The 27,701-nt window shown below is 45.0% G+C and overlaps 1 protein-coding gene across 3 annotated transcripts in view; it reads right to left on the reverse strand.

Annotated features, from left to right (window-relative positions):
• The window catches only part of RERG (RAS like estrogen regulated growth inhibitor), an 81,327-nt gene that overhangs the window by 34,797 nt on the left and 18,829 nt on the right, over nucleotides 1-27,701 (reverse strand). For all 3 annotated transcript variants that reach the window (XM_040435100.1, XM_040435083.1, XM_040435091.1), the window contains exons 2-3: nucleotides 22,722-22,860; nucleotides 2,004-2,060 (exon numbers count right to left, since the gene is read on the reverse strand). In XM_040435100.1, the coding sequence (XP_040291034.1) occupies nucleotides 2,004-2,060; nucleotides 22,722-22,782 (118 nt within the window). In that variant the 5' untranslated portion in view covers nucleotides 22,783-22,860. The remainder of the gene's footprint in view (nucleotides 1-2,003; nucleotides 2,061-22,721; nucleotides 22,861-27,701) is intronic.

Consider the following 27,701-nt stretch of genomic DNA (forward strand, 5'->3'; position numbering starts at 1 on the left):
CAGTGTTCAGTATGATTTAGGTGACACAACTTATTTAATTTATTATGCATTTAATGGAGACTACTCACCCCACTATAAAAATGGCGACAAGACGTCAATGTCCTCCAGATGTAAGGAAATGTATGAATAAATGTGCACTTATTAACTCCATGCTGAATCCAAGCAGATGAATTATTAAAGTGGACTTCAGTAATTAAATGTCGGGAATGTGCTACAGGGTATTTAATAAAAGCACTAAGAAAAAGATCCTGGGTCTCCAATGAAAGGCACTTCCTTCGAGTGCCCTTCCCTCCCTGTAATGTAATCATACAATGAGACTGGAGAGCAGGAGACTTGGCTGCGGTTCCATAAGATGTCAAGCTTGACACACACTTACTCATTTTAAATGAGCATTTATTGATCGGTCTGATGGAGTTAACTCTCTACTATATATGCTGATTCTGGATTTCATGGATGAGGATGTCACTAGCAACCTTCTTATGAAGCTGTTTGCATAGACACATAGCTGTAGTTCACCTGATTTAAATTCAGCTTTTCCTGTGTTGATCTTAGGTTCTGTTCCAGAGTTATGATCCTTTTATTTATTTGGAAATTAGGCTTGTGGTGCAATGAGGACGTCACCATTGCTCTTGTTGTGCCCAAGCTCCACTCATTTCTGTGGTCAGCCGCAACTTTGCTGCTTTCATTGACAGCTCCAGTCCAGGCAGTGGCAAAGCAGCCAGGGAGGAGCTGACCACTGAAAGGAGTGAATCTTTCGTGTAACAAAAGCAATGGTCCTGCACCGGAGAGGAGTGTGAAAGGGTCCTGTCTAGAATGGAGTTGCCCCTGATAGGTTACATGACCAGAAAGGAAGGAGGCATGTCACTAATGCAGGTCTAAAGAGAGAAAAGGAATGGAGAGGATGAAGATGCTATGGAGCGGTGACTAAATTCAAGAGAGCAGCCAACGATGTCTCAGCAGTAAATTCTGCAGTCATGAGGGGAAGTCATCAAGGTAGTCTGGGCTCAATGGAGAAGTAAATGCATACGCTAAGGTAAAATCGAGCAATGAATATTAACATCGCAGAGTTGTTTTAACAACTATAGAAGTAGTCACCAAAAAAAATGAAACTAACTTTTGTATGTATGAAAATCCAAAAAGCTTTATTGTAAATATATATAAACAGTACATACATGTATTATAAAACAGGCAGCACAAGGCGGGACACACAGATGAGGAGCAGGACCCAAGGAGAGGCCGGGAGATCAGTGCAAAAAAATACAGGGAAAAAGAATACTAGCTGAAAGATCATACCTCAGAGTCTCATAGCAGCAACGCCCCAAACACAATGCAACAGAGGCGATTGTGGAGACTGAGGTTTAAGATGGAAGGAACACAAAGGAACACAATTAAACATACCCTGAATGGTGCAAAGATCTCTCGGCCAACTCCTAACCCAACGTCGTTTCGCCAGTAGATCTGGCTTCTTCCGGAAGAAGCCAGATCTACTGGCGAAACGACGTTGGGTTAGGAGTTGGCCGAGAGATCTTTGCACCATTCAGGGTATGTTTAATTGTGTTCCTCTGTGTTCCTTCCATCTTAAACCTCAGTCTCCACAATCGCCTCTGTTGCATTGTGTTTGGGGCGTTGCTGCTATGAGACTCTGAGGTATGCTCTTTCAGCTAGTATTCTTTTTCCCTGTATTTTTTTGCACTGATCTCCCGGCCTCTCCTTGGGTCCTGCTCCTCATCTGTGTGTCCCGCCTTGTGCTGCCTGTTTTATAATACATGTATGTACTGTTTATATATATATTTACAATAAAGCTTTTTGGATTTTCATACATACGAAAGTTAGTTTCATTTTTTTGGGTGATTATTATGACTCCTTGCCCTTGGGGGTCCGATGTTTTGATATCATTCTGTCCGGTTAATATTGGTTGACAATTATAGAAGTAGGTTGCAGTCACTTCTAAAGTCAATTGTAAATGATAACTTTCAAATAGACCATATAATAATGTATCTTACCTAAAGTCGGGTCATATTCCCAAATAAATCGTTTAGTAAGAAACCTCACCAAGAGAGCTGAAAATAAAACACACAAATTAAGAATTTCCTCCTTAACACTAGACGAAAAAGACTGATCATTACACAATTTATAATGTGTCCAATGTCCATTATTATTCTAAAATGGCATCTGTCAGCAGATTTGTACCTATGAAGCTAGCTAACCTGTTACATGTCCGCTTGGCAGCTGAAGGCATCTGTGTTGGTCCCATGTTCATATGTGTCCGCATTGCTGAGAAAAATTAAGTTTTAATATATGCAAATGAGACTCTAGGAGCAACGGGGGCGTTGCCGTTACTGCTAGAGGCTCAACTCTCTCTGAAACATCCGGGCCCTCTGCACTTTGATTGACTGGCCCTGTCAATCAAAGGGCAGAAGGCACGCTTGCAGAGAGAGCTGAGGTACAAATCTGCTGACAGATGCCCTTTAAAGGGTTTCTGTCACCAGCATTAACCCTATTAAACTGGCTGACATTAGCGATGTGCTAATGTCAGCAGACCCTACTCTACTATTTTTATGCTTATGGATGCCCCGGTTACTGTACAATTTTAACTTTGATGATATGCAAATCAGACATCCCAACCTGCAAAAACTCATTTCAGGGAGGTGCACTTCTCATTTCAGGGAGGTTTTCTTTTTTTTTTCTTTCACAAACTTTTTATTACATTTTCCAGACATATGCAGTATCTGCACACTTTGCTCTATGGTGTGGAGGACTGGGCTCATTACCCTGCCCCAAATTATCCTATTTATGTATATGATTAAAGGGATTCTGTCACCACCTATAAGCCCTGTGAGCTAAACACATGCTCATGTTCAGGGTAGCATTCTGATTTCTAAGGTGGCCTTATAAAAGCTATTTGTGGCTTTATTCTGCGGAAAAACAGGTTCTACTAACTTGTCAATCATTGAATTAAGGTGCCCAAGCAGGGGAGGTCTGTAGATGCATGGTGACCGGCCGCACGCATCGCCGTTCGTGCCCAGCGCCGCCTTCTACTCCTCAGTGCCGCCTCTCCCTCCCTCCCCCTCCTCCCGCTTTGAGATCCCGCGCGTGCGCACAGGCTAAGCCTGATGCGCCGTTGCGGACTGCTGGCATCGGCTTCTTCTTGCACTGTGCGCACGCGCCGAGAAGGGGACACTGCTACAGGTTGCCGGAAAGGTTTACTGCGAGTAAACTAGAGATGGGAAGTTCGGATCTTTCACATGAATCGAATCTTCGGTTCACTCGCTGAGCTGACAAGAAACAAGTGAACCAAAGCTTAGGTTGCGCAATGCGCCTGCGCGGATGCTTCGATTCACTTGCTGACTCGCTGAGTCGGCTCTTGGTCTGAGTCAGGAAGTTTATTCTATAAAACCCTGTCTGGAATTATCTACCCCACTGTAGGAAAAAAACATGCATCCGAGGGGGTGAATTTAACACTGGGGTAAATAATATAATTAAAATGGAGGGTTAAATGTGTAAATGTATTTAAAAAAAATACATCTCTCTCAATAGTTATATAGCTACTGAATGAGACAGAAGAAGGGATGCCTTTAACATATATATCTCCCTGAGAAGCCAATTTGACCCTAAAGGGTTAATTCAACCTACAATCTAAACTCTGTCCTGTCACTTCTCTTATCTCTCTGCTCTGCTATCGGTAAACCTTTCCGGGATATATTGTCTCACATGCTGGTGTCAGGGAGCCGCTATCTAATAGCGGGAGACTCCCTGAACCTCCGGGAGACTTGAGATCCCTGGAAAATGAGCATCTAGGAGCGGGGGTGGCGTTGCTCCTGCTCCTAGAGGCTCCGTTCTCCCACCTCAAGTCACGCCCTGCCGTCCTTGATTGACATGGCCAGCGTTTGTCTTCTCCTGCCAGCCCTGTGCGCTGGATAAATCTCGCGCCTGCGCAGTCCCAGCACACAGGGCCGTCAGGAGGAGACGAACGCTGCCTGGCCCTGTCAATCAAGGACGGCAGGGCGTGACTTGAGGTGGGAGAACGGAGCCTCTAGGAGCAAGAGCAACGCCCCACCTGCTCCTACATATCATCAAAGTTAAAATTGTACAGTAACCGGGGCATCCATAGGCATAAAAATAGTAGAGTTAGGGTCTGCTGACATTAGCACATCACTAACGTCAGCCAGTTTAATAGGGTTAATTGTGGTGACAGAAAACCTTTAAAGGCTATGTACACCTTCAGAGACATTTTTTATTATCACATTTTACTCATTTTGGGATAAAAAACATTTTTTCAATTGGTCTTTTTTTTTAAATGTCCTTCTGACGTACAAGGGTTAAAAAAAATCAGTCCGCAAACTGTGACTTTCTGTGTCATCTGATACTCATTTAGAGCTCTTATCTCTGATCTCTTGACCTCACAGAACACATTATAGCTCAATTCTTATCAAATTGATAACTGATAGGGCTTGTTGTTTGCAGGACAAAATGCACTCTCGCTGAGAGAGCGATCTTTACTAGCCACAGGAATGGCGGCATGAAAGGAAGGGGTTGCGAAAAAATGACTGGGGGAGGGGGGCCCCATTCAAAAATTTGCTGTGGGGCCCAGTCATTTCTAGCTACACCACTGAGTATAAGGCTACTTTCACACCTGCGTTTAGGTGCGGATCCGTCTGGTATCTGCACAGACGGATCCGCACCTATAATGCAAACGCTGGTAGCCGTTCAGAACTGATCCGTCTGCATTACTCTGTCAAAAAAAAGTCTAAGTCTAAGTGTAAGTCAAAAAGATCCGTCCTGACTTACATTGAAAGTCAATGGGGGACGGATCCATTTACAATTGCACCATATTGTGTCAATGTAAACTGATCCGTCCCCATTGATTTACATTGTAAGTCAGGACGGATCCGTTTGGCTCCGCATCACCAGGCGGACACCAAAACGCTGCAAGCAGCGTTTTTGTGTCCACCTCCAGAGCGGAATGGAGGCGGAACGGAGGCAAACTGATGCATTCTGAACGGATCCTTATCCATTTAGAATGCATTGGGGCTAAACTGATCCGTTTGGGGCCGCTTATGAGAGCCTTGAAACGGATCTCACAGGCGGACCCAGAAACGCCAGTGTGAAAGTAGCCTAATTTGTGTATTGATCATTCTGATCAAATTTACGATTAACTAATACTAAGATGGCCTGGGGTATTATTTGAGGTAAATAAACAGCACAGCAAATCATTCAAGTCAAATAAAAAAATATACAAATGAAGTTCCCAATTTCAGTCTTAGCAAGTTCCGCACCATAAAAAGAGAAATTCTCGGATCATTTGTTGAACAGTTTTACCATATAAGTCACTAGGATGTTAATATTATACCATTTTGGTGCTGCCAACAGCGACACAAAACTTTTGTAAACAAAAGAGAAATTTATGACGTGTGAATACTTGTGAGAATATAGTAAGAATATTAACCCTTAACCCGGAGATGTCACCAATAATTCAGCACTTATGCCGGCTGTTTATTCAGAACAGAGTCATTTCCAAACAGCTACAATGAAGGCTTGGGAGACAAGAAAGGAATGGGCACAAGATACAGATTCCAGTGTCCAGACCTTCTAGGGCATTTTGAGCTAAGATAAAGGCAAATAATATGTGTAAAATAAAAGGCAACAAAATGGTGCAGAATTAGAAGCAGCGCCCTAACTGTAATCTAGTGTCAGTATCTCAGCACTTGTACCCATGGATACAATCTACGTAGGTGTATCTCCTATGCCGAAAGGTTCCATCAGGTTAGTGATTCAGTAGAACATGATAACAGACAAAAATAAATCCCTGGAAACCTTTTATTCAACACAGTGGCGCAGTTTTTATAATCCTTTAGGCATAAAATTAGATAGGCTGGACCAGAGGGTTGTTTAGGCTACTTTCACACCTGCGGCAGAGTGATCCGGCAAGCAGTTCCATCACCGGAACTGCCTGCCGGATCAGGCAATCTGCATGCAAATGGACAGCATTTGTAGACGGATCCGGATGCGGATCCGTCTCACAAATGCATTGCAAGAAAGGATCCGTCTCTCCGTTTGTCATATGGACAAACGGATCAGTTTCAAATTTTTTTCACATTTTTACCGGTCTGCGCATGCAGGATGGATCCAGCATTGCGGTATTCTTAATGCCAGATCCAGCACTAATACAACGGCAACTGATCCGTGATTTTGGAGAGAGATAATACTGCAGCATGCTGTGGTATTTCCTCTGTCCAAAACGCCGTTCAGTGACTGAACTGAAGACATCCTGATGCATACTGAACGGATTGCTCTCCATTCCGAATGCATGGGGATAAAACTGATCAGTTCTTTTCCGGTATTGCGCTCCTGTGACGGAACTCAATACCGGAAAACAAAAACGCTAGTGTGAAGGTACCCTTTTGAGACAATTTTACGCCAGAATTGTGGCACAATTTTGGTGCTAAATGTTGCATATTAGACTACAACCCCTTTCCACAAAGTCACACTCCATTTCCAGTAAGCCATGCCTCCTTGTTGAGCTAGGTGCAGAGGATGTCTCAAGAACTAGATGTCAAAATAATCAGTTGGCACTTTAGAAGAAGGGGGTGCTCATATCCTAGGTTGCAGACCCATACAGCCAAGTGGAAGAAGTGGATCAGTACTCACTTTTTAATGCAAAACAATCTTCACTTTATTTCCATAAACAAAATACAAGCAAATGTGACACGTTTCGGCTAAACAGCCTTTTAAGCCGAAACGCGTCACATCTGCCTGTATTTTGTTCATGGCAATAAAGTGAAATTTGTTTTACATCAAAAAGTGAGTGCTAAACCATTTCAAGAACTAAATGTGCCAAATTGGGCAAAAATGTGCTATAAGCTCCACCCCTGAAGAAGCCGCTGGTCTGGTGAAACATGTTGGAGGAGCTTGAAGAGGGAATTTTTTATTAGCACCATCTGTTCAGTGGCTGCTGATAGAGGCAATACATAATATCTGTGGAATACCAAAAGCCTATATTAGATAGAGCAAATATCGTACCGAATGTCGTTAAAGCTAACAAAATTGAACAAGCCTCCCGAGAAATAATAAGTAGGAGCGATTAAATGATGAGTTGGAAATTGCTAGTTTCTCACCAATCGTGATCTTTTATCCTGCTAAAAAAAAAATCTTTCCTCAGTCACAGATCTGTTCATATAATATGGAGTGGTCTACTCGCTTGCAGATCACATAGAGGCGCGGTACTTTGTAGCGAATGATTAACGAGCATACATCGCTCTATGTAATAAGCACATTTTTGGTCGCTAACTAGTGGCAAAATCGTAATCTATAATCGTTATCTGCAAGACATCTGCCGGTGTCCTACAAGCCTAAGATACAGGGTGAAACTATCACTGCTTTAGCCCTGAGTAGTATATGATAACAGCCACACTATTTGGTTGAGAAGCCCTTACAATATTGCTGCTGGTATAATAAACAGTGATGTACCACTTTGTGCTAAGCTACATATTATACCAAGTTTATTGTTGGGATACTACTTACACTGATCAAAAATATAAACGCAACACTTTCAGTTTTGCTCCCATTTTGCAAGAGCTGAACTCAAAGATCTGAAACATTTTCTACATACACAAAAGACCCATTACTCTCAAATATTGTTCACAAATCTGTCTAAATCTGTGTTAGTGAGAACTTCTCCTTTGCCGAGATAATCCATCCCACCTCACAGGTGTGGCATATCAAGGTGCTGATTAGACAGCATGAATATTGCACAGGTATGACTTAGACTTCCCACAATAAAAGGCCACTCTGAAATGTGCAGTTTGATCACACAGCACAATGCCACAGTGTTGCAACGTTTGAGGGAGCGTGCAATTGGCATACTGACAGCAGGAATTTCTACCAGAGCTGTTGCCCATGCAATGAATGTTCATTTCTCTACCATAAGCCGTCTCCAAAGGCGTTTCAGAGAATTTGGCAGTACATCCAACCGTCCTCACAACCGCATCATAAATCTATCAGTGAGTTTCTACCTCTGTATATTTTTTATCTTCCAGTGTTGATACATGCTTCATAATATTATTCCTGCCACTGTCCAGTTATACAGTTCGGCCCTACTGTAAGTCCTTGTGGTGTCGGAGTGTTGGGAGACACCATTAGTACCCGGAAAAGATAACTGCTATAGGTGAAGTCCAGTTCTGCAGTCTTGTGAACAACCAGCGTTGTTACACATCCTTGATATTTTTTCAGATGAACTTCCACTATAAGGGCAAGAGTCAAACCACTTCTCTTTATATTAGATCCATACGACATCACAAACAGATTGGGCTTTGCTCTACCTCAGCAACAGAAAAACCCCTACTTTTGTGTATTTCTATATAGAGAAAGTCTTCGAACCTTCTCTTCTTCTTTATAAATACCAGAGATTGGCTCCCACCATACATTGATAGACATGTGTTGTTTTTTCATTGTAGTCTTCTTTATTAAATAGGAACTGGTAAAGCATACTTACCTGCTTCCCAATGCTGGCTCCCGACTCCTCCACTCTCTGGTCCGCCTCTGGTTTGATGCCACCGCAGCCAATTGTTCGCCACAGTGGTGATCTTCTCCCCTTGCGTCATGTCAAATGGTCACATGATGCAAAGGGAGCAGGTCAATTGCTTGCTGCAGCATCATCAAACTGGAAATTTACACTCAGGGACCCAAACAGAGCAGTGTAGGCCAGAGAGGGAAGGAGCCGAGAGCCAGCATCGGGAAGCAGGTTAGTATGCTTCCCTTCAGAGGTAAGGGGGGGCAGTTACCAAACACCACCCCCAAAATGTGCACAACCCCATTAATCTTGGGACCCTCTTCCTTATTACAGGTTTATTTATTCACTTATATAGCACCAACATCTTCCACAGAGATTGTCTTTACTCATCACTAGGGTTGAGTGAACCCGAACTGTAAAGTTGGGGTTCGTACCAAACTTTAGGATTTTGGGACCCCGGACCCGAACATTTCAGTGAAAGTTCGGGTTCGGGTTCGGTGTTCGACGCTTTCTTGGCGCTTTTTGAAAGGCTGCACAGCAGCCAATCAACAAGCATCATACTACTTGCCCCAAGAGGCCATGACAGCCATGCCTACTAATGGCATGGCTGTGATTGGCCAGAGCAGCATGTGACCCAGGCTCTATATATCCATCTACCCCTGTAGGCCTTTTTAGCCCAACAGGAGCCCCCAGCTTTCAGCTTACCGAACCTCATAAGATGCACGCTCCAACGTGTCATGCACCTATTAAACATTGTATTGCCTTCCAGGACCCCCCGTTAGCCTTCCACCGATGAACATAGGAGACACCTCACCTATGGACGTCCTGCCACACCCTAAAAGCTGTCTTCAAACCCTCTTGAAGCCCTAAAGCCCACAAATCCGTACCGACCTTGTTGAGATGTACCTCATCATCCCTGAGCAATTGAGGCGACGCCGCCTCCAACTCCCTATGGCGCACCATAAAACCACCTTGACGACATACAAAACGCCCTACCTCTTTGTTCAGCTTCGCTCGAGCCCTATTAATGCGTTCAACCGACCTTGCAAAATGCCACGACCTCCTCGCCACCACGTCTGACCAAACGACCAGCAGATCCGGAAACTCACTCAATCGCAAAAGGTCCAATTTAATGTCACGTATCACATCCCTCGAACGGCGTACTCCTAAATCGTTACCAACCACATGCAAGACCACAATGTCAGGGTGCCTATCCAAGGAAGCATACGCATGGAATTCAGGTAGCACTCGCCCCCACAAAATGCCCCGCAAACCTATCCACCGGACCTGCAACTCATTCGGCTGGAAACCTAACTGCTGTCCATTTCTTCGCACATCGGCTCGCAACGCTCCCCAGTAAGAGTGACCGAAAATCCACGCCAGACATGAAGGTTACCCTGCAAACAAACAATATAAACTTTGGCCTCTGCATTCCATTAAACAAATAACAAACAGACAGCACCACCCATCATGAAACAGCCCTTACAACATATGAAGACGAATATACGAACGAAAACACGCCGACTCCCACCGGCCAATCCGCATAATGGCATCCTCACCCAGACCCCATCTGGCAGCCTCAGTCGCCGCGCCTATATGGAAGGAATGAGATGCAAACTCACTTGCTGGATAACCCGCTGCTGTTAAACATCTTCTAAAGACCGCAACAAACTGGAAGCGAGACAAAGCCGAACCATCCTGATGTACCAACAAAGAAGCCCCACACACGGCCAAAGCGTAAAAAATTCCTCCAAACACCGAACTGGGCACAACACCGACCCCAGCAAAGGCCGTAACAAAATGCATGCCCCTCTACCCACCTGGTCAGTTTTCAACCTACGCAATACACATCGCAATCCATCTTTGCAAAAACATACATCATCACGCAACAAACCACCACCCCGCACTCCTAGCCACAAGCTCAGAAACCCGAAAAGCACCAAAGAAAGCCAAAGAAAACGCCGCTCGAAACAAACACACCTCATACCATGACTTACACACAATTCCCACCCGATCCCACAACGTCTGCAAAACCTGAAAAGAAACTGGACGCCGAGTGTCCTTCTTCACCACACTGCGACGATACCCCTTCAAAGCCTGTCGCACCAAAATACTTCTTGACACATCCGCCAAACCACGCAGCCGCAACCAGAAAGCTACTGCCGCTACCCTTTTTGACGCCACCGAAAAAGACACACCCGCACTAAAAGACATTCCCAAAAAATAAACCAGTAACGAATGAAAATCCTCAACTACCTCACAACCCCCCACCTGCTCCACTAAACGTTACCACTGAGACCACACAGAAGAATAAGCCGACCACGTACTGCTACTCACGGACCGCTGAATCAGATCTAAGGAGACCCCAAGGCCACGCTCCAGAGCCACTGAGGACACGGCAGACCTGTCGCGTCCGCGCCCGGCACCAATCTGCGAAAACAATCCCACTGGAAACGAGAAAGAGCATCAGCAATGGAATTATCAACACCAGGTACATGCACCGCCACAAAACAAGCATTCAACTTCAAACCGTTAAGAACCAAGTGCCGAAGCAGCCGCCCCACTGGGTGCGAGTTAGCCGACTGACTATTAACTGCTTGCACCACCCCTAAATTGTCACAACAAAAACGCACACGTTTATTCCTCAACAAATCCCCCCATAACTCGGTAGCCAAAACAATAGGGAACAACTCTAACAAAGCTAAGTTTCCAAGTAAGCCGGCAACCCTCCAGTCCTCCAGCCAAGTACCCGTACTCCATTGCCCCTGACAGAAGGCGCCGTATCCACACAAACCCGACGCATCTGTAAACAATTCCAAATTCCACACCAGAAACGGGCGCCTCCATCCATACCGAACGTCCGTTAAATTCACTCAAAAAACGCTCCTACACTTCCAAATCTGCACGCAAAATGAAAAGGGGCCCTCACCCCTGCGGTGGCGATGGCCAAGCGCCTACAAAAACCCGCCCCATAGGCAAAATCCTACAGGCAAAATTCAATTTTCCCAAAACGGATTGCACACGACGAAACTGCACTTTCTTCGCCTTACGCAAGAAAACCACCTCGCTACTCAAATCGACTATTTTATCCAAAGGCAACCTACACTCCATCGCTACGCTATCAATCACAATCCCCAAAAATTTCACTGACGTAGACGGCCCTTCCGTTTTCTCTGGCGCCAGCGGCACCCCAAACATTGCAGCCACCCGTTCCATAGTGCGCAGAAAAACCGAACATACCCTCGACCCAAAAACAAAAAATCGTCAAGGTAATGCAACACCGAACTCCATCCCGCCTCTTGCCTCACTACCCATTCCAAAAACTAACTAAACGTTTCAAACAACGAACACGAGATAGCACATCCCATTGGTAAACAACAATCAACAAAGAACTGCCCATCCCATTTAAAACCAAGCAAATGAAAACTATCTGGATGAATCGGCAACAAGCGAAACGCAGCCTCAATATCCATCTTAGCTAACAATTTCCCCTCCCGACACACCCACCAAACCGCCTCATCAAACGACATATATGACACAGAACATAAATCATCATCGATACCATCATTCACAGAGCACCCAGCCGGATAAGACAGATTATGAATGAGCCCAAATTTATTAGGTTCCTTCTTCGGGACCAACCCCAAAGGCGAAACCCATAAATCATGCAAAGGACACTCGACAAAGGGGCCCGCTACCCTCCCTGCCGCCACCTCTTTTGCAATCTTATCAGATACCACCTCCGGACGTTGCAATGCAGAGGACAAATTATGCGCAGCAACCCCCGACCCCACTGCAGCACACGGGATCCTAAATCCATCCCGAAACCCTGCCAACAATAAATCCGCTGCCTCCCTATTTGGGTAGTTCCTTTGAAACGGCTCCATCACGTCCACCCTCACTGGGGTCACCGCTCTTCTGTGTAACCTCGTATCCCCTCCCTCTACCGCGCTTGAAACACCTCGCCAAGCTGTGGGCACCGCCGCAACCTGAGCACTCATGCTTGAAGTGGCAATCGTAAAGATACTTGCAGTATCCTTCGTTGAATTGCCAGCAGCATCCCTTTCTATTCCCACTGGTTGCATCTGACGCCGAGGAACCCCCGGCCGCACCCCGAAAGGGCTGATTAACCCCTTTCAGAGCCGTCATCAACCGCATCCAAAGGCCGATGTCTTTATGATCCCAACGTATGCTAGGCCTGACCGCTTTCCTCTGGCGAAACTGCTTGTCGTACCTGAGCCACGCCACCCCCCCATACGTCCGATATGCCTCCCCTATGGTATCCATATAGCAAAAAAGGGCAGAACAGTGTTCAGGTGCCTTTTCACCCACCACACTTGCAAGAATAGCAAACGCCTGCAGCCAATTTTAAAAAGTTCGCGGAATCAGCCTATACCGCCGCTTCTCTTCCTCCTCTTTTTTGCTCTCGTCTGGCTTCACCCTATCCAATTGAAACTTGTCTAACGGAAGCAACGAGAATATCTCTACATACTCGTCCTTCCAAATCTTTTCCCTGACCTCAACCTTCAAATGAGCCCCAAGGGGCCCCTCAAAGCATACGTAAACCTCCCCTTTCGCGGGATCTGCCAGCCTGACCTCCTCCCCAACATTTACTCTACTACCCCTGCTCCCGGCCACTTCTACCACTGACGAACCCGCCCCAACGGCAGAAGTGCCCCCCATGCCAACCGCACTCAACCGCTCCTCTGCCCGAGCTGCCGACGCAGAAGCCCACACTGCAGCAGGAGACAATACCCGACAATTCCTGTGCTAGACCTTCCTCCCCCAACTGTACACCCCCAACCCCCATAACAGGAGCCTGACACAACGTCCTCTCACCTGGCTGTCCCTGGGGCATCCTCCCAGTAGCCGCCGTCCGCACCGTTGCTCCTCTCAGCGACGACCCAGCCGATGTCCTGGACGTTGATAGACATGCGCCGTCTTCATCCTCCAGCCTGCCCTCGACTTCCCACGCCTCCTGGCTGACTTCTCCTTCTTCCAAAGACTGGTCCGCCATGAACCCACCGCCAAGATCCGTATGACGGGGTTGTAATGCCGATGATTCAACGTTGATGGGCCCACCACCAGGTAGCCGCCGTCCCCGATCGCCTCCATACTCTGCTTCTGCCAATCCCAGCTCCCCGGCCTGACAACCGTGAGCCGCATCCTGGCACCTCACTGCCACTTCTTCCTCCAGCTGCACTGGGGGCGGAGCTAAGTCCAGGCCCGCAGCCAACGCACTACTCAGGTGACCTCTGCCTGAACCACTGAACTGCCCAGCAGGTGGCGCTGTCCCGGAAACCTCACACTGCCGCTGTCTCACAGAAGCTTGCCGCCGGCCAGGATGCACCGACCGCGACGCTACCCGCCTCGTCCTGGATGACCCGCCCGCTGCAAGGCCCCCCCAGAGGTAAATGGGGCCGCATCTTCTCTCACTCCCCCGCCGCAACTCCCGCCGTCCTCCCAGTCTGGAATGCCTCGGCCGCCAGCTCGCACCCTGCTCTGACATTCCGCACTGCTCTGGGACCCCCCGCTCCCCCGCCGAGAAGGAGACCGAATACGGGCGCTACCCCGTACCTCTCCTGCAGACACGCGACGTGGGACAGGATTCCTCCCGCTGCGCTGGCTGGCAGTAACACCTGCAACCCCAGCCGACGGCAGCGGAGGGTCCCTAGGGGGGCTCCTTAAAAGTCGCCGTACCCGGGGAGCCGTGCCCTAGGAGCCTCCAAAGCAGCCTGCAAACTTCTCTGCAGCCAGTCAGAACCGCCACTAACAAATCATCCAACGACGCCATATCCCTGCACTAACCTGAAGATTCACTACCCACTTATTGACAACTTGCTCAGATACAGAAAACAGCCACTGGTGCCGCCCCCACCCCTACTCCAGAATATATACAGCCCGTTAACCTGCCGCATCGCCCCTAAACCCTCCCATACAACACTCCTCCCAGACTACTAAACTTAACCCTTTCCTGTTCTTCACACTTCCCCCTAAGTCAATTTCCACTGCGCTACGTCTGCGCCTCGCTCCGTTGTCAAAAAACTGTATTTTCTAGATCTGCAAGTGTTAAATTCAAGATTAATATATACAGCTTTCATATTCTGTTAGCAAAAAAAGACTTTTTTGGCAATCTACAACATCTGTATTAGTCAGTGTGCAATTTAAGGTAGAAATACACCCATCATTTTCTGGGGTTTGAAAAAACACACTCTTGACAAAAAACACTATTTTCAGGCCTTGCAGCATCAGCACGTGTGAATTTACAGGCTTATATACTGCTGTCAAATTCAGTTTTTAAACAAACACTCATTTGGGCACAAAAAATTTAGTTGGCAGCCTTTGATCCAGATGTTATTGTGAGATACACCCTTAATACATTTGGGTTACATTCAGAGATTTTAAATACCGCCATTTGGTGCACCAATATTGAATTCAGGCCTACACTGGTTCAGGCCCTGTAAGATACCCCCTCTACATACAGGGGTTTGAATTAGGCATTTGAAATACAGCCATTTGAAATACAGCTTTTTTGTGCAAAGATATATTTACTTCAGGCCTACACTGGTTCAGGGCGTGTGAGATACCCCCCTACATACAGGGGTTTGAATTAGGCATTTGAAATACAGCCATTTGAAATACAGCCACTTTGTGCAAAGATATATTTACTGCAGGCCTACACTGGTTCAGGGCGTGTGTGATCCTCCCTATACATACAGGGGTTTGAATTAGGCATTTGAAACACAGCCATTTGAAATACAGCCTTTTTGTGCAAAGAAATCTTTAATTGAGGTCTAGTCTGGTTCAGGCCGTGTGAGATACACCCTTTACATATTGTCGTTCTTTTCTACTATTAATTAAACACCCATTTAGGGCAAGATCCTAAATTCAAAAAATATGAGTAGAACGTCAAATAAGGGACGTGGCCCAGGTCGTGGTGCTGCTGGTGGAGCTCCTGTTGCAGGGAGAGGACGTGGTCGATCTGTGCCAGCTACACGCACAAGTAAAACCCCTTCCTCAGGTGCGAGTAGGCGACAAAACCTGCAGCGGTATTTGGTCGGGCCTAATGCTGCTCTACGAATGGTGAGGCCTGAACAAGTACAAGCGATAGTAGATTGGGTTGCTGACAGTGGATCCAGTTCCTTCACATTGTCTCCCACCCAGTCTCCTGCTGAAAGACCACAGTTGGCACCTGCAGCCGATGTCCATCGGTCTTTCACCTCACCCCCTTGCAAATTAGCAAAGCAGTCTGAGCCCCAAGTCATGCAGCAGTCTCTTCTGCTTTTTGATGACTGGTAGCAGGGTTTCCCAGGGCCATCCACCTAGCCCTGCCCCAGAAGTGGAAGAGATTGAGTGCACCGATGCCCAACCACTTACTTTTCAAGATGAGTACATGGGAGGACCATCGCAGCACGTCTCGGATGATGACGAAACACAGGTGCCAACTGCTGGGGCTTTCGAAAGTGTGCAGACTGACAAGGAAGTCAGGGGTGAAGACTGGGTGGAAGATGATGTGGAGGACGATGAGGTCCTCGACCCCACATGGAATCAAGGTCATATGAGTGACTGATGTAGTTCGGAGGAAGAGGCGGTGGTCACACAGAGCCACCAGCACAGCAGAAAAGGGAGCAGGGTGCAAAAGCGGAGCGGCCGTCCTCTAGACAGTACGCCTCCTACTGCCCAACGCAGCAAGGGACCAAGCACACCAAAGCCAGCTCCAAGGAGTTCCCTGGCATGGCAGTTCTTCAGACAATGTGCTGACGACAAGACACGAGTGGTTTGCACGCTGTGCAATCAGAGCCTCAAGCGAGGCATAAACGTTCTCAACCTGAGCACAACCTGCATGACCAGGCATTTAAGTGCAAAGCACGAGCTGCAGTGGAGCAGACACCTCAAAAACCAAGAAAGGTCTCTGGCTCCTCCTGCTTCCTCTTCTGCTGCAGTCGCGGCCTCTTCATCCACCTCTGGAGTGATAGTGCCACCTGGCACCCCACAAACAGAGGATCTGCCAGCAACACCAACACCTGGGTCACCAAGCATCTCCACAATGTCCCACAGAAGCGTTCAGCTCTCCATATCCCAAACGCTGGAGAGGAAGAGGAAGTACCCCCCTACCCACCCGCGATCCCTAGCCCTGAATGCCAGCATTTCTAAATTACTTGCCTTTGAAATACTGTCATTCCGTCTGGTGGAGACGGATAGTTTTAAAGGCCTTATGGCGGTGGCTGTCCCACAGTACGTCGTGCCCAGCTGCCACTACTTTTCAAGGCGAGCCATCCCTTCCCTTCACAACCAAGTAGGGAACAAAATCAGGTGCGCAATGCGCAACGCCATCTGTGACAAGGTGCACCTGACTACGGATACGTGGACCAGTAAGCACGGTCAGGGCCGTTATATCTCCATAACAGCACACTGGGTAAATTCAGTGGCGGCTGGGCCTGAGACGGATAGCAGTTTGGCGCATGTCCTTCCACCACCGAGGATTGCAGGGCGCTTCAGTTTGCCTCCTGTTGCTTCCTCCTCCTACTCTGCTTCCTCATCCTCTACCAGCTCCTCATCCGGTCAGCGTAACACCTTCACCACCAACTCCAGCACAGCCAGGAGTAAACGACAGCAGGCAGTTTTAAAACTTATCTGTTTGGGGGACAAACCCCACACCGCACAGGAGCTGTGGACGGGCCTTGAACAACAGACCGATGAGTGGTTTGTGCCAGTCAGCCTTAAGCCCGGCCTGGTGGTGTGCGATAATGGGCGAAATCTCGTAGCAGCTCTGGGACTAGCCGGTTTGACGCACATCCCTTGCCTGGCGCATGTGCTGAATTTGGTGGTGCAGAGATTCCTTAAAAATTACCCCAACATGTCAGAGCTGCTGCATAAAGTGCGGGCCGTCTGTGCGCGCTTTCGGCGTTCTCACCCTGCTGCTGCTCGCCTGTCAGCGCTGTAGCGTAACTTCGGCCTTCCCGCTCACCGCCTCATATGCGACGTGCCCACAACGTGGAACTCCACCTTGCACATGCTGGCCAGACTGTGCGAGCAGCAGCAGGCGATAGTGGAGTTTCAGCTGCAGCACGCACACGTGAGTCGCTCGGCGGAACAGCACCACTTCACCACCAATGACTGGGCGTCCATGCGAGACCTGTGTTCCTTGTTGCGCTGTTTCGAATACTCCACCAACATGGCCAGTGCCGATAACGCCGTTCTCAGCGTTACTATCCCACTTCTATGCCTCCTTTAAAAACGCTTCGGGCGATGATGGAAGAGGATGTGGCACAGGTGGAGGAGGAGGAAGAGGGATCATTTCGTAGGGTTTCCGGCCAGTCATTCCCAAGTGGCTCCGAGGGTGGGTTCGAGGAAGGCAGAGGAAGAGGTTGCCAACGCAGCTGGGGCACCGCCAGCACCTCAGAAGGCAGGGTTAGCATGGCCGAAATGTGGAAAAGCTTTATCAGCACGCCACAACAACCAGCACCACCAGCTGATATGGAACGTCTTAGCAGGAGGCAGCATTTCACCAACATGGTGGAGCAGTATGTGTGCACACGCCTACACGTACTGAATGACGGGTCTGCCCCCTTATACTTCTGGGTCTCTAAATTGGGCACATGGCCTAAGCTTGCCCTTTACGCCTTGGAGGTGCTGGCCTGCCCTGCAGCCAGTGTATTATCTGAACGTGTGTTTAGCACGGCAGGGGGCGTCATCACAGACAAGCGCAGCCGCCTGTCCACAGCCAACGTGGACAAGCTCACGTTCATTAAAATGAACCAGGCTTGGATCCCACAAGACTTGTCTGTACCTTGTGCAGAATAGACATTTATACCACCATCAAACATACATTAGTATACTCAAGTCAAGTGCAATGATTCTTTGTTTTGTTTTTTTTATTTGTCCCAATTTTTTGGGGGCTACCTACCCCAATAAAAAATAAAAAATAAACATTGTTGGCTACCTCCTCCTCCTCCATTGCTGCCTCCACCTACAACACCACATTCACAGCCTCCTCAACCTTGTAATTTTTTGTTATTTTATTTTAAGTTATTTCCCTATCCACATTTGTTTGCAGAGCAGTTGCCATGCTCTTAAGCACATTTTACTACCTTTTACATCTCTCTAGCCTTTTCAAGGACTATTTTAGAGCCATTTTAATGAAAAAAAGTGCCAATTTTAGTGCCCTAAATTGAAAAAATTCTTATTTTCAATTGTCGGGTGACATTTTACCATTTTTGGTGTATACAAACCCCTGCTGTGCCTGGGTGACATGGGCCTAAATCTCTCAAAATCCTCTGTTCTATTGCTGGGTGACATGAACCCCCTTTTGCCGTGAATAAACCCCTGCTGAGTCTGGGTGACAGGGGCCTAAATCTCTCAAAATCCTCTGTTCTCTTGCTGTGTGACAAGAACCCACTTTTGCCGTGAATGAACCCCTGCTGTGCCTGGGTGACATGGGCCTAAATCTCTCAAAATCCTCAGTTCTATTGCTGGGTGACAAGAACCCCCTTTTGCCGTGAATGAACCCCTGCTGTGCCTGGGTGTCAGGGGCCTAAATCTCTCAAAATCCTCTGTTCTATTGCCGGGTGACATGAACCCCCTTTTGCCGTGAATGAATCCCTGCTGTGCCTGGGTGACAGGGGCCTAAATCTCTCAAAATCCTCTGTTTGATTGCTGGGTGACATGAACCCCCTTTTGCCGTGATTGAATCCCTGCTGTGCCTGGGTGACAGGGGCCTAAATCTCTCAAAATCCTCTGTTTGATTGCTGGGTGACATGAACCCCTTTTGCCGTGAATGAACCCCTGCTGTGCCTGGGTGACAGGGACCAAAATCTCTCAAAATCCTCTGTTATATTGTTGGGTGACATGAACCCCCTTTTGCCGTGAATGAACCCCTGCTGTGCCTAGGTGACAGGGGCCAAAATCTCTCTCAAAATCCTCTGTTCTATTGCTGGGTGACATGAACCCCCTTTTGCCGTGAATGAATCACTGCTGTGCCTGGGTGACAGGGGCCTAAATCTCTCAAAATCCTCTGTTCTATTGCCGGGTGACATGGACCCCCTTTTGCCGTGAATGAATCCCTGCTGTGCCTGGGTGACAGGGGCCTAAATCTCTCAAAATCCTCTGTTTGATTGCTGGGTGACATGAACCCCTTTTGCCGTGAATGAACCCCTGCTGTGCCTGGATGACAGGGGCCTAAATCTCTCAAAATCCTCTGTTCTATTGCTGGGTGACAAGAACCCACTTTTGCCGAGAATGAACCCCTGCTGTGCCTGGGTGACATGGGCCTAAATCTCTCAAAATCCTCTGTTCTATTGCTGGGTGACATGAACCCCCTTTTGCCGTGAATGAACCCCTGCTGTGCTTAGGTGACAGGGGCCAAAATCTCTCAAAATCCTGTTCTATGGCTGGGTGACATGAACCCCCTTTTGCCGTGAATGAACCCTTGCTGTGCCTGGGTGAAAGGGGCCTAAATCTCTCAAAATCCTCTGTTCTATTGCTGGGTGACATGAACCCCCTTTTGCTATGAATGAACCCCTGCTCTGCATTGCTGACAGGAAACTAAATTTAGTGAAAACATCTGTTACTGATCGGAAGATGCGCGACTATAAGCACACGCTGCTGATGGCATTCCCGCCTGACAGCGGGGGCACAGTGGAAGCACAGGGCGAAGGCAGAGGAGGAGGAAGAGGTCGCCAATGCAGCTGGGGCACCGCCAGCACCTGAGAAGGCAGGGTTAGCATGGCCAAAATGTGGAAAAGCTTTGTCAGCCTTGGAGGTGCTAACCTGCCCTGCAGCCAGTGTATAGTGTGAACGTGTGTTTAGCACGGCAGAGAGCATTATCACAGGCCGCAGCCAATGTAGACAAGCTTACATTTATTAAAATGAACCAGGCATGGATCCCACAGGACTTGTCCGTACCTTGTGCAGAATAGACATTTATACCAGCCTCAACTATCTATTCTTGTACTCAAGTGCACTTATTCTTTGTTTTATTTTGTTATATGTCCCAATATTTTGGGGGATACCCCAATTTAAAAATAAAAAAATAACACAAATCAGTGTTGGCTACCTATTCCTCCTTCACCGCCGCTTCCACCTACACCGCCACGTCAACCTACACCGCCACATCCACCCATCCACCGCCTCCTCAACGTCCTACTCCTAGATCCAGATTGTTATTTTAAATTTTTCTGTACTTTAAGTTATTTGAAGTCATTTCCCTATCCACATTTGTTTTCAGAACAGTTGCCATGCTCTTAAGCACATTTTGATGCCTTTTGCAGCACTCTAGCCCTTTCCAGGACTATTTTAGAGCCATTTTAGTGCCCACAAGTTTGGGTCCCCATTGACTTCAATGGGGTTCGGGTTCAGGGCCAAGTTCGGGTCAAGTTCGGGTTCTGAACCCGAACTTTTTTTTCAAGTTCGGCCGAACTCGTTGAACCCGAACATCCAGGTGTCCGCTCAACTCTACTCATAACAATACCTGTTCCCATTGGGGCTTACCATTTAAATTCCAACTTAACCTATCATTATTATTTTTGGAGGAACCCAGAGAACCCTCTATGCAGATGTTGCCCTTGCTTGGATTTCAACCCAGGGCCACAACAATGCAGGGAACCATTCTTAACCTCGAGCCAGGTCTAATATTTTGTATCAAGGCAAATGTTGATTATTGCTAGACTAGCCTTTCCTGCCTCTGGAAATCAGTCTCTTGTTCTAAATAACTTGCATACATTAATAGCAAAAAGGTTGGCTGAATTTCTTATCTATAGTCTTGTGCTTAAGTCTAAACACACTAGAATTTGGCTTGACTAAAAGAACTTACACTATTTGCAAGCCTGTAACAGTGACCCTGTCTCTTCCTGTGCAGGTGTTTTCTATTTCACTGGAGAACCACATAAAAATTAACCAAGATGAGGAAAAGTTATACAGTTCACCACTGAACTACTTTGCAAGGTCCAAATCCTGGGAAAATGTGGCAGTACACAGAGAAGGCGCTCCAGAAATGGTCCAATATGGATTACATGGCATGCCTTGATTAAGGACGACCTGCTTTCGTCTGAAACACGTAGCATGTGAATTCGCACTTTATGGATCTTTCTAAGAGGTGACCAATAAAGAACTGTTTTATCGAGACGCGGTGCTGGATTTTTATTATCAGTTCTATTTCTCTATTTCACTGTTTACTGCCAATTAGTGTTGGTCGAGCACCAAAGTGCTCGAGTAGAACACTTCCCAATGCTCAGGTGCTCTACACCCGAGCACAATGGAAGTCAATGGGAGAACCTAAGCATTAAACCAGGCACCCCCTGCTCTGAAGTGGGGAGGGTGTCGGGACTCTAGTTCGGCTTAGCAGTCCCTGCTCTGACTCCATATATAGCTATGTCCATATATGGAATCAGTGCTTGGGGACACCCCAGTGTATTTAAATCTAATTTAGCTTCTATTCCTGAAAAGTTTCAGGTGGGATTCAAACTCACAACCTTCTACATTACAGCCAAGAATCTTAACCACTACACCATAGAGCTGCATGGCCAGTTATTAAAAAATAAAAAAATATGAGATTTCTGCTGTATAGGAATACTTATACAGCAAGTATTCCTATACAGCAGAAGTCTCTTTTTTTTTTTTTTTTTTTTTTTTTTTTTTAGGTAACTGGCCATGCAGCTGTATAGTGTAGTGGTTAACATTCTGGGCTGTAATGTAGAAGGTTGTGAGTTTGAATCCTGCCAGAAACTTTTCAGAAATAGAGGCTAAATTAGATTTAAATACACTGACTCAAGCATCGCGCTCGAGCCGAACTGGTGTTCGGCCGAGCATGCTTGCCCAACACTACTGCCAATCCATTTCACATATTCTGACAATACTATTTGTACTGTGTAAAATCATAAGCATTATATATATATATATTGTTTACTCATCCAAAATGTTTCTCCCAAGTTTTATCCTTGTTACTGATAGAAATAGAGCCTGAAAAACAAGCAGACTCCTACTTTGATCCATGTACATCTATATTTCTTCTGTATTTACGTCTGGATTATGTAAAAAAATATATCATATATAAATATAACTGAAAATGGCTAAAAAAACAACAACACAGCAACAAAAAGCAGAGTGTGTGAATTAACCCAAAATGTAGCAGACAAAAAATAAATAAATAGTATAATGGAGGAGACGCCATCCCACATATACAATATGCACCAGTACAGAAAATATGCATACTCACCAGATTTGCCAACTCCAGCACGGCCAAAAACAGCAATCTTCACTTCTGCGCTTTTCGCCATCTTGCTGTTATTCGATTTTCTTATATAATAAAATTGCTGATTCACTGTGACATCGTTAATACTACAGAATCTTCAAGTCTAAACAAAAGAAGACACAAAGTCCTGACAATAAAGCCAATGTCATAAGGGCAAATTTATTATACAATAGGGGTTATTTACTAAAGATCAGTGTTTCCCACACCAGTGTTAGTAGAAACTCAACGGATGATCTGACCAATTTATTAAGAGGCGCACGTCTTATGTTGTTAAATGAGTTGGACTCCTGCCCACAGCCCACCTCCTCATGTCCATTTTTTTGGGGGGGAAAAGTGAGAGTATCAGAAAAAGCTATGAAGTTAGACATTTTGATCTTTGGGGCTTTTCAATTATACACTGCTCAGATCCAGGGGTTACCCGACAATCCAGCCGGCGCCTTCTCCTGTAGCGTGCAAGCAGGAGGCAATATGGACAATGACAATACATTAGGAAGTGCCTTGTATCAACATTGTCTACAATTTCATTTTAATATGACAGCAATACCAGATAACCTAATGTCACCACATTTCTTCCTCTATGTATAGAAACATATCAGATAAAATCAGACTGCAAAAGCCAGATGTGCTAGAACTGAAAGGTTGCAGGCACCAGATTGCAGAAGCCGTAGCCCCCTAATCCATCTTTACTGTCACAGCCACAGAAACACAGTCTCGTTTGGAGCCAGCTAGATTACACATATACCTTCTGCTGCCTTTGCTTGATGCTCGTCTCATCCTGTCTTTTTTTATTAGTTAGAAGAACAATTAATGCTCATTCAGTTTAGTGAGGGCATTGATGTATATCACACTGTGGGTGGTTTGGGCAGCTGAGGCTCCCGTGCAGTCCATCGCTGCACCAAAGTGCCAATGGATTTGATGAGGTTTCAGTTTAAATTTTACAACAAATCATAACAAAAAAAAATCCACAAAGCTGCTTTCTGCAATGAAGGACATTGCAATTTTGTCATGTTTTTGAAGAAAACTGCTACTAAAACCATGAAAAAACTGCTTTCTGCAATGATCACTGGTGCAAATGTGTGCAGGACCTGCACAGAGGATGTTACTTTCACACTGGCGTTTTGAATTCCGTTTGTGAGATCCGTTTCAGGGCTCTCACAAATGGTTCAAAACTGATCAGTTCCGCCCCAATGCATTCTGAATGGATAAGGATCCGTTCAGAATGCATCAGTTTGCCTCCGTTCAGCCTCCATTCCGTACTGTATGTGTTAAGGCCCTGATGCCAGATTGACAGCAGCAAGGTGGCTCCACAGAGGAGCGTGAGCAGCTGTGCACGTGTATGAGGTGGGGTCCTAATTTATTCATTGGCTCTGTCTGGGGACTGTAATAGTTTAGAACACATTCTGAGAAAATGTCACCTGTGAGTCACTGACTTTACAGAGGAGCTGGCAGCAATTCAGATGTATTTTAGTAAATACTTGTATTCTATAAAGCGTCTCGCCTAGGCCTCATTGACAACTGGGCATTACCATACCCCAGGTCAAAAAGATTTGTCCTTACACAGTCTGATACTGTTAGCGATGACGGGACACTTTTTGTGTTTAGGAAAACAGCTTTTTGACAAGGTAATAGTAAAAGTTGTCAATAGTAACACAGAAAAGTGGTGTCGACTATAGACACAGTATAACAGGATGGCACTGGGGAAGTGGGGCAGCAGAGTTATAGAAATGGTTCAGGACCCATGGTTTCCTTAACCCCTTCAAGACCAAGCTAGTTTTCACCATATATGTCTATTTTGCAAATCTGACATGTTTCCCTTTATGTGGTAATAACTCTGGAACGCTTTCACTTATATAAACGATTCTGAGATTGTTTTCACGTGACATATTGTGCTTCATGTTAGTGGTAAATTTGAGTCAATATGTTTCACATTTATTTATAAAAAATTCCAAAATTTACTGAAAATTTGGAAAAATTCACAATCTTTGAAATTTGAATGTCTGCTTTTAAAGCAGATTGTGATAACTCATAAAATAGTTGTTACTGTACATTTTCCAGATGTCTTCTTCATGTTGGCATAATTCTGTAAATGTCATTTTATTTTTTTAGGACGTTAAAAGACTAAGAATTTTAGAAGCAATTCTTAAAATTTTTAAGAAAATTTCCAAAACCCACTTTTAAGGACCAGTTCAGTTATTAAGTCACTTTGTGGTGCTTACATAATAGAAACCACCCATAAATGACCTCATTTTAGAAACTAACCCCTTCAAGTTATTCAAAACTGATTTTACAAACTGTGTTAACCCTTTAGGTGTTCCACAAGAATAAAAGGAAAATGGAGGAGAAATGTCAAACTTTCACTTTTTTTTGCAGATTTTCCATTTTAATCTATTTTTCAGTGTAACACAGCAAAGGTTAACAGCCAAAAAAAAACCTCAATATTTATTACTCTGATTCTGTAGTTTACAGAAACACCCCACATGTGGTGGTAAACTGCTGTATGGGCACCCGGCAGGGGGCAGAGGGAAAGGAGCGCCATATGGATTTTGGAGGGCAGATGCCGCTGGGATAATTTTAAGTTGCCATGTAACATTTGAAGACCCCCTTATGCACCCCTAGAGTAGAAATTCCCAAAAAGTGACCCCATTTTATAAACTACGGGATGAGGTCACATTTTTGTTGGTACCATTTTGGATTACATATGATTTTTTAATGCTTGATATTACACTTTTTGTGAGGCAAGGGAACCAAAAAATGGCAAACTTTTTTTTTTTTTTATGGAGTTCTTCTGACAAGATAGATCATGTGTGTTTTTTTTAGAGCAGGTAGATACGAACATAACAATACAAAATATGTGTATTTTTGTTGTTGTTTCGGCTTTTTTTGCAGGAAGAGCTGACATTATTATTGGTGCAATTTTTTGGTACATATGATTTTTTTGATCATTCAATATGACACTTTTTTAGGGCAATGTGACTAAAAAATGGCTATTTTAGCACAGTTTTTTTTTTTTTTAACAGCATTTACCTGAGGGGGTAGATCATGTCATATCTTTATAGAGCAGGTCATTACGGACATAGCAAAACCTAATATGTCAATTTTTAAAATTTTTATTTCAGTTTTATACAATAAAAGCATTTGTGGAAAAAAAATCTCACTCAATATTACACTTTATGTGGAAAAAGGACCAAAAAATTTATGGAATTCACCTTAGGGGTTAGATCATGTAAAATTTTTATAGAGCAGGTTGTTACGGATGTGGCGATACCCAATATGTCAACTTTTTTATGTATTTCAGTTTTTAAAAAAAATCATGTTTTAGTGTCTCTATTTTCTGAAAGCCATATTTTTTTATAGTTTGGGAATTTGTCCTATGTAGGGGATCATTTTTTGCAGAAAGAGATGACACCTTGATTGGTACTATATTGGGGTACATATGTATTTTTGATCGCTTAGAACTACACTTTTTGTGATGTATGGTGATAAAAAATAGCATTTTTGGTACAGTTTTTATTTTTTTACGATGTTCACCTGAGGGGTTAGGTCATGTGATATTTTTATAGAGCAGGTTGTTACGGATGTGGCAATACCTAATATGTCTACTTTTTGAAAATGTATTTCAGTTTTACACTATAAAAGCATTTTTGTGAGGAAAAAACAAACATGTTTTAGTGTCTCCATTATCTGAAAGACATATTTTTTTTACCTTTAGGGAGATAGTCTTCATTTTTTGTGGGAAGAGATGACTGTTTGATGGGTACCATTTTAGGGTGTGTATGACTTTTTGTTAGCTTGGAATGACACTTTTTGTGATGAAGATGACAAAAAAATTTAATTTTTTGCAAACTTTTTTTTCTTTACGGTGTTCACCTGAGGAGGTAGATCATGTGATATTTTTATAGAGCATGTCATTATGGATGCGGCAATACCTAATATGTCATCTTTTAGTGTTTCTATTTTCTGAAAGCCATATTTTTTTTTATCTTTTGGGTGATTGTATTGTGTAGGGGCTAATTTTTAACGAACAAAAAATATCATCTTTTAGTGTCTCCATTTTGTCTTATATAGGGGCTAATTTTTTGCGGAAAGAGATGACGGTTTTATTGGTACTATTTTTATGTCTTTTTGATCGCTTGGAATTACACTTTTTGTGATGTAAGGTGACAAATGGCATTTTTTGCTCAGTTTTCATTTTTTTGTGGTAGATTATGCAACATTTTTCTATAGCACGTCGTTACGGATGCAGCGATACCTAATATATCTGTTTTATATTCTTTTTTATTATTTTTTTAACACTATTTTATGGTGAGGTTTTTAGTTGTTTTTTTACTTGAAACTTTTAATTTTTTTATTATTAAAAAAAATACACCTTTTAAACTTTTTATTTTGTCCCACTGTGAGACTTTACCTTTTCAGGTTTGATCCCTGTTTCAATTCAGTACAATACATTGTACAGGCCCCCTGTCAGCGCAGCATGGGGAGGTGATTGAGTCAGAGGGAGTCCCCTCCCTCTGTAAACCCTGCACGTGCCCTGGTCAGCGCTGAACGCGGCATGTTAAAAGGTTATTCAGCCGGCATGACCACATACAGAGATGCCGGTGGATGCAGCAGGGGCCTGGCTACCAGCAAGAAGCCGCATTCCCTCACGTACATGTATGTGAATTTGCCTGAAGGGGTTAATCTGCCAATACAATGCTGCCCCAGGATACAATATTTTCAAGCCTTTCAACATACAATGGTCTTTTCTAACCCATCAAATTGAAACTACAATCAACATACAATGTCTAAGACTCAGACCCAACCAATCAACATGGCCACTTCTCTGGTAAAATAGCTGTATTTGCTAGTTAGCAGCTATTCTTGACTGTTATATCTAAGGACTTGTTTTATCTGCTTATTTTTCTTCAATCCTAATTTTTCCTTATCTTGAATGACAGAATGACATAT

This window comes from Bufo bufo, chromosome 1 (genome assembly GCF_905171765.1).
Source record: "Bufo bufo chromosome 1, aBufBuf1.1, whole genome shotgun sequence".
Classification (NCBI taxonomy): domain Eukaryota; kingdom Metazoa; phylum Chordata; class Amphibia; order Anura; family Bufonidae; genus Bufo; species Bufo bufo.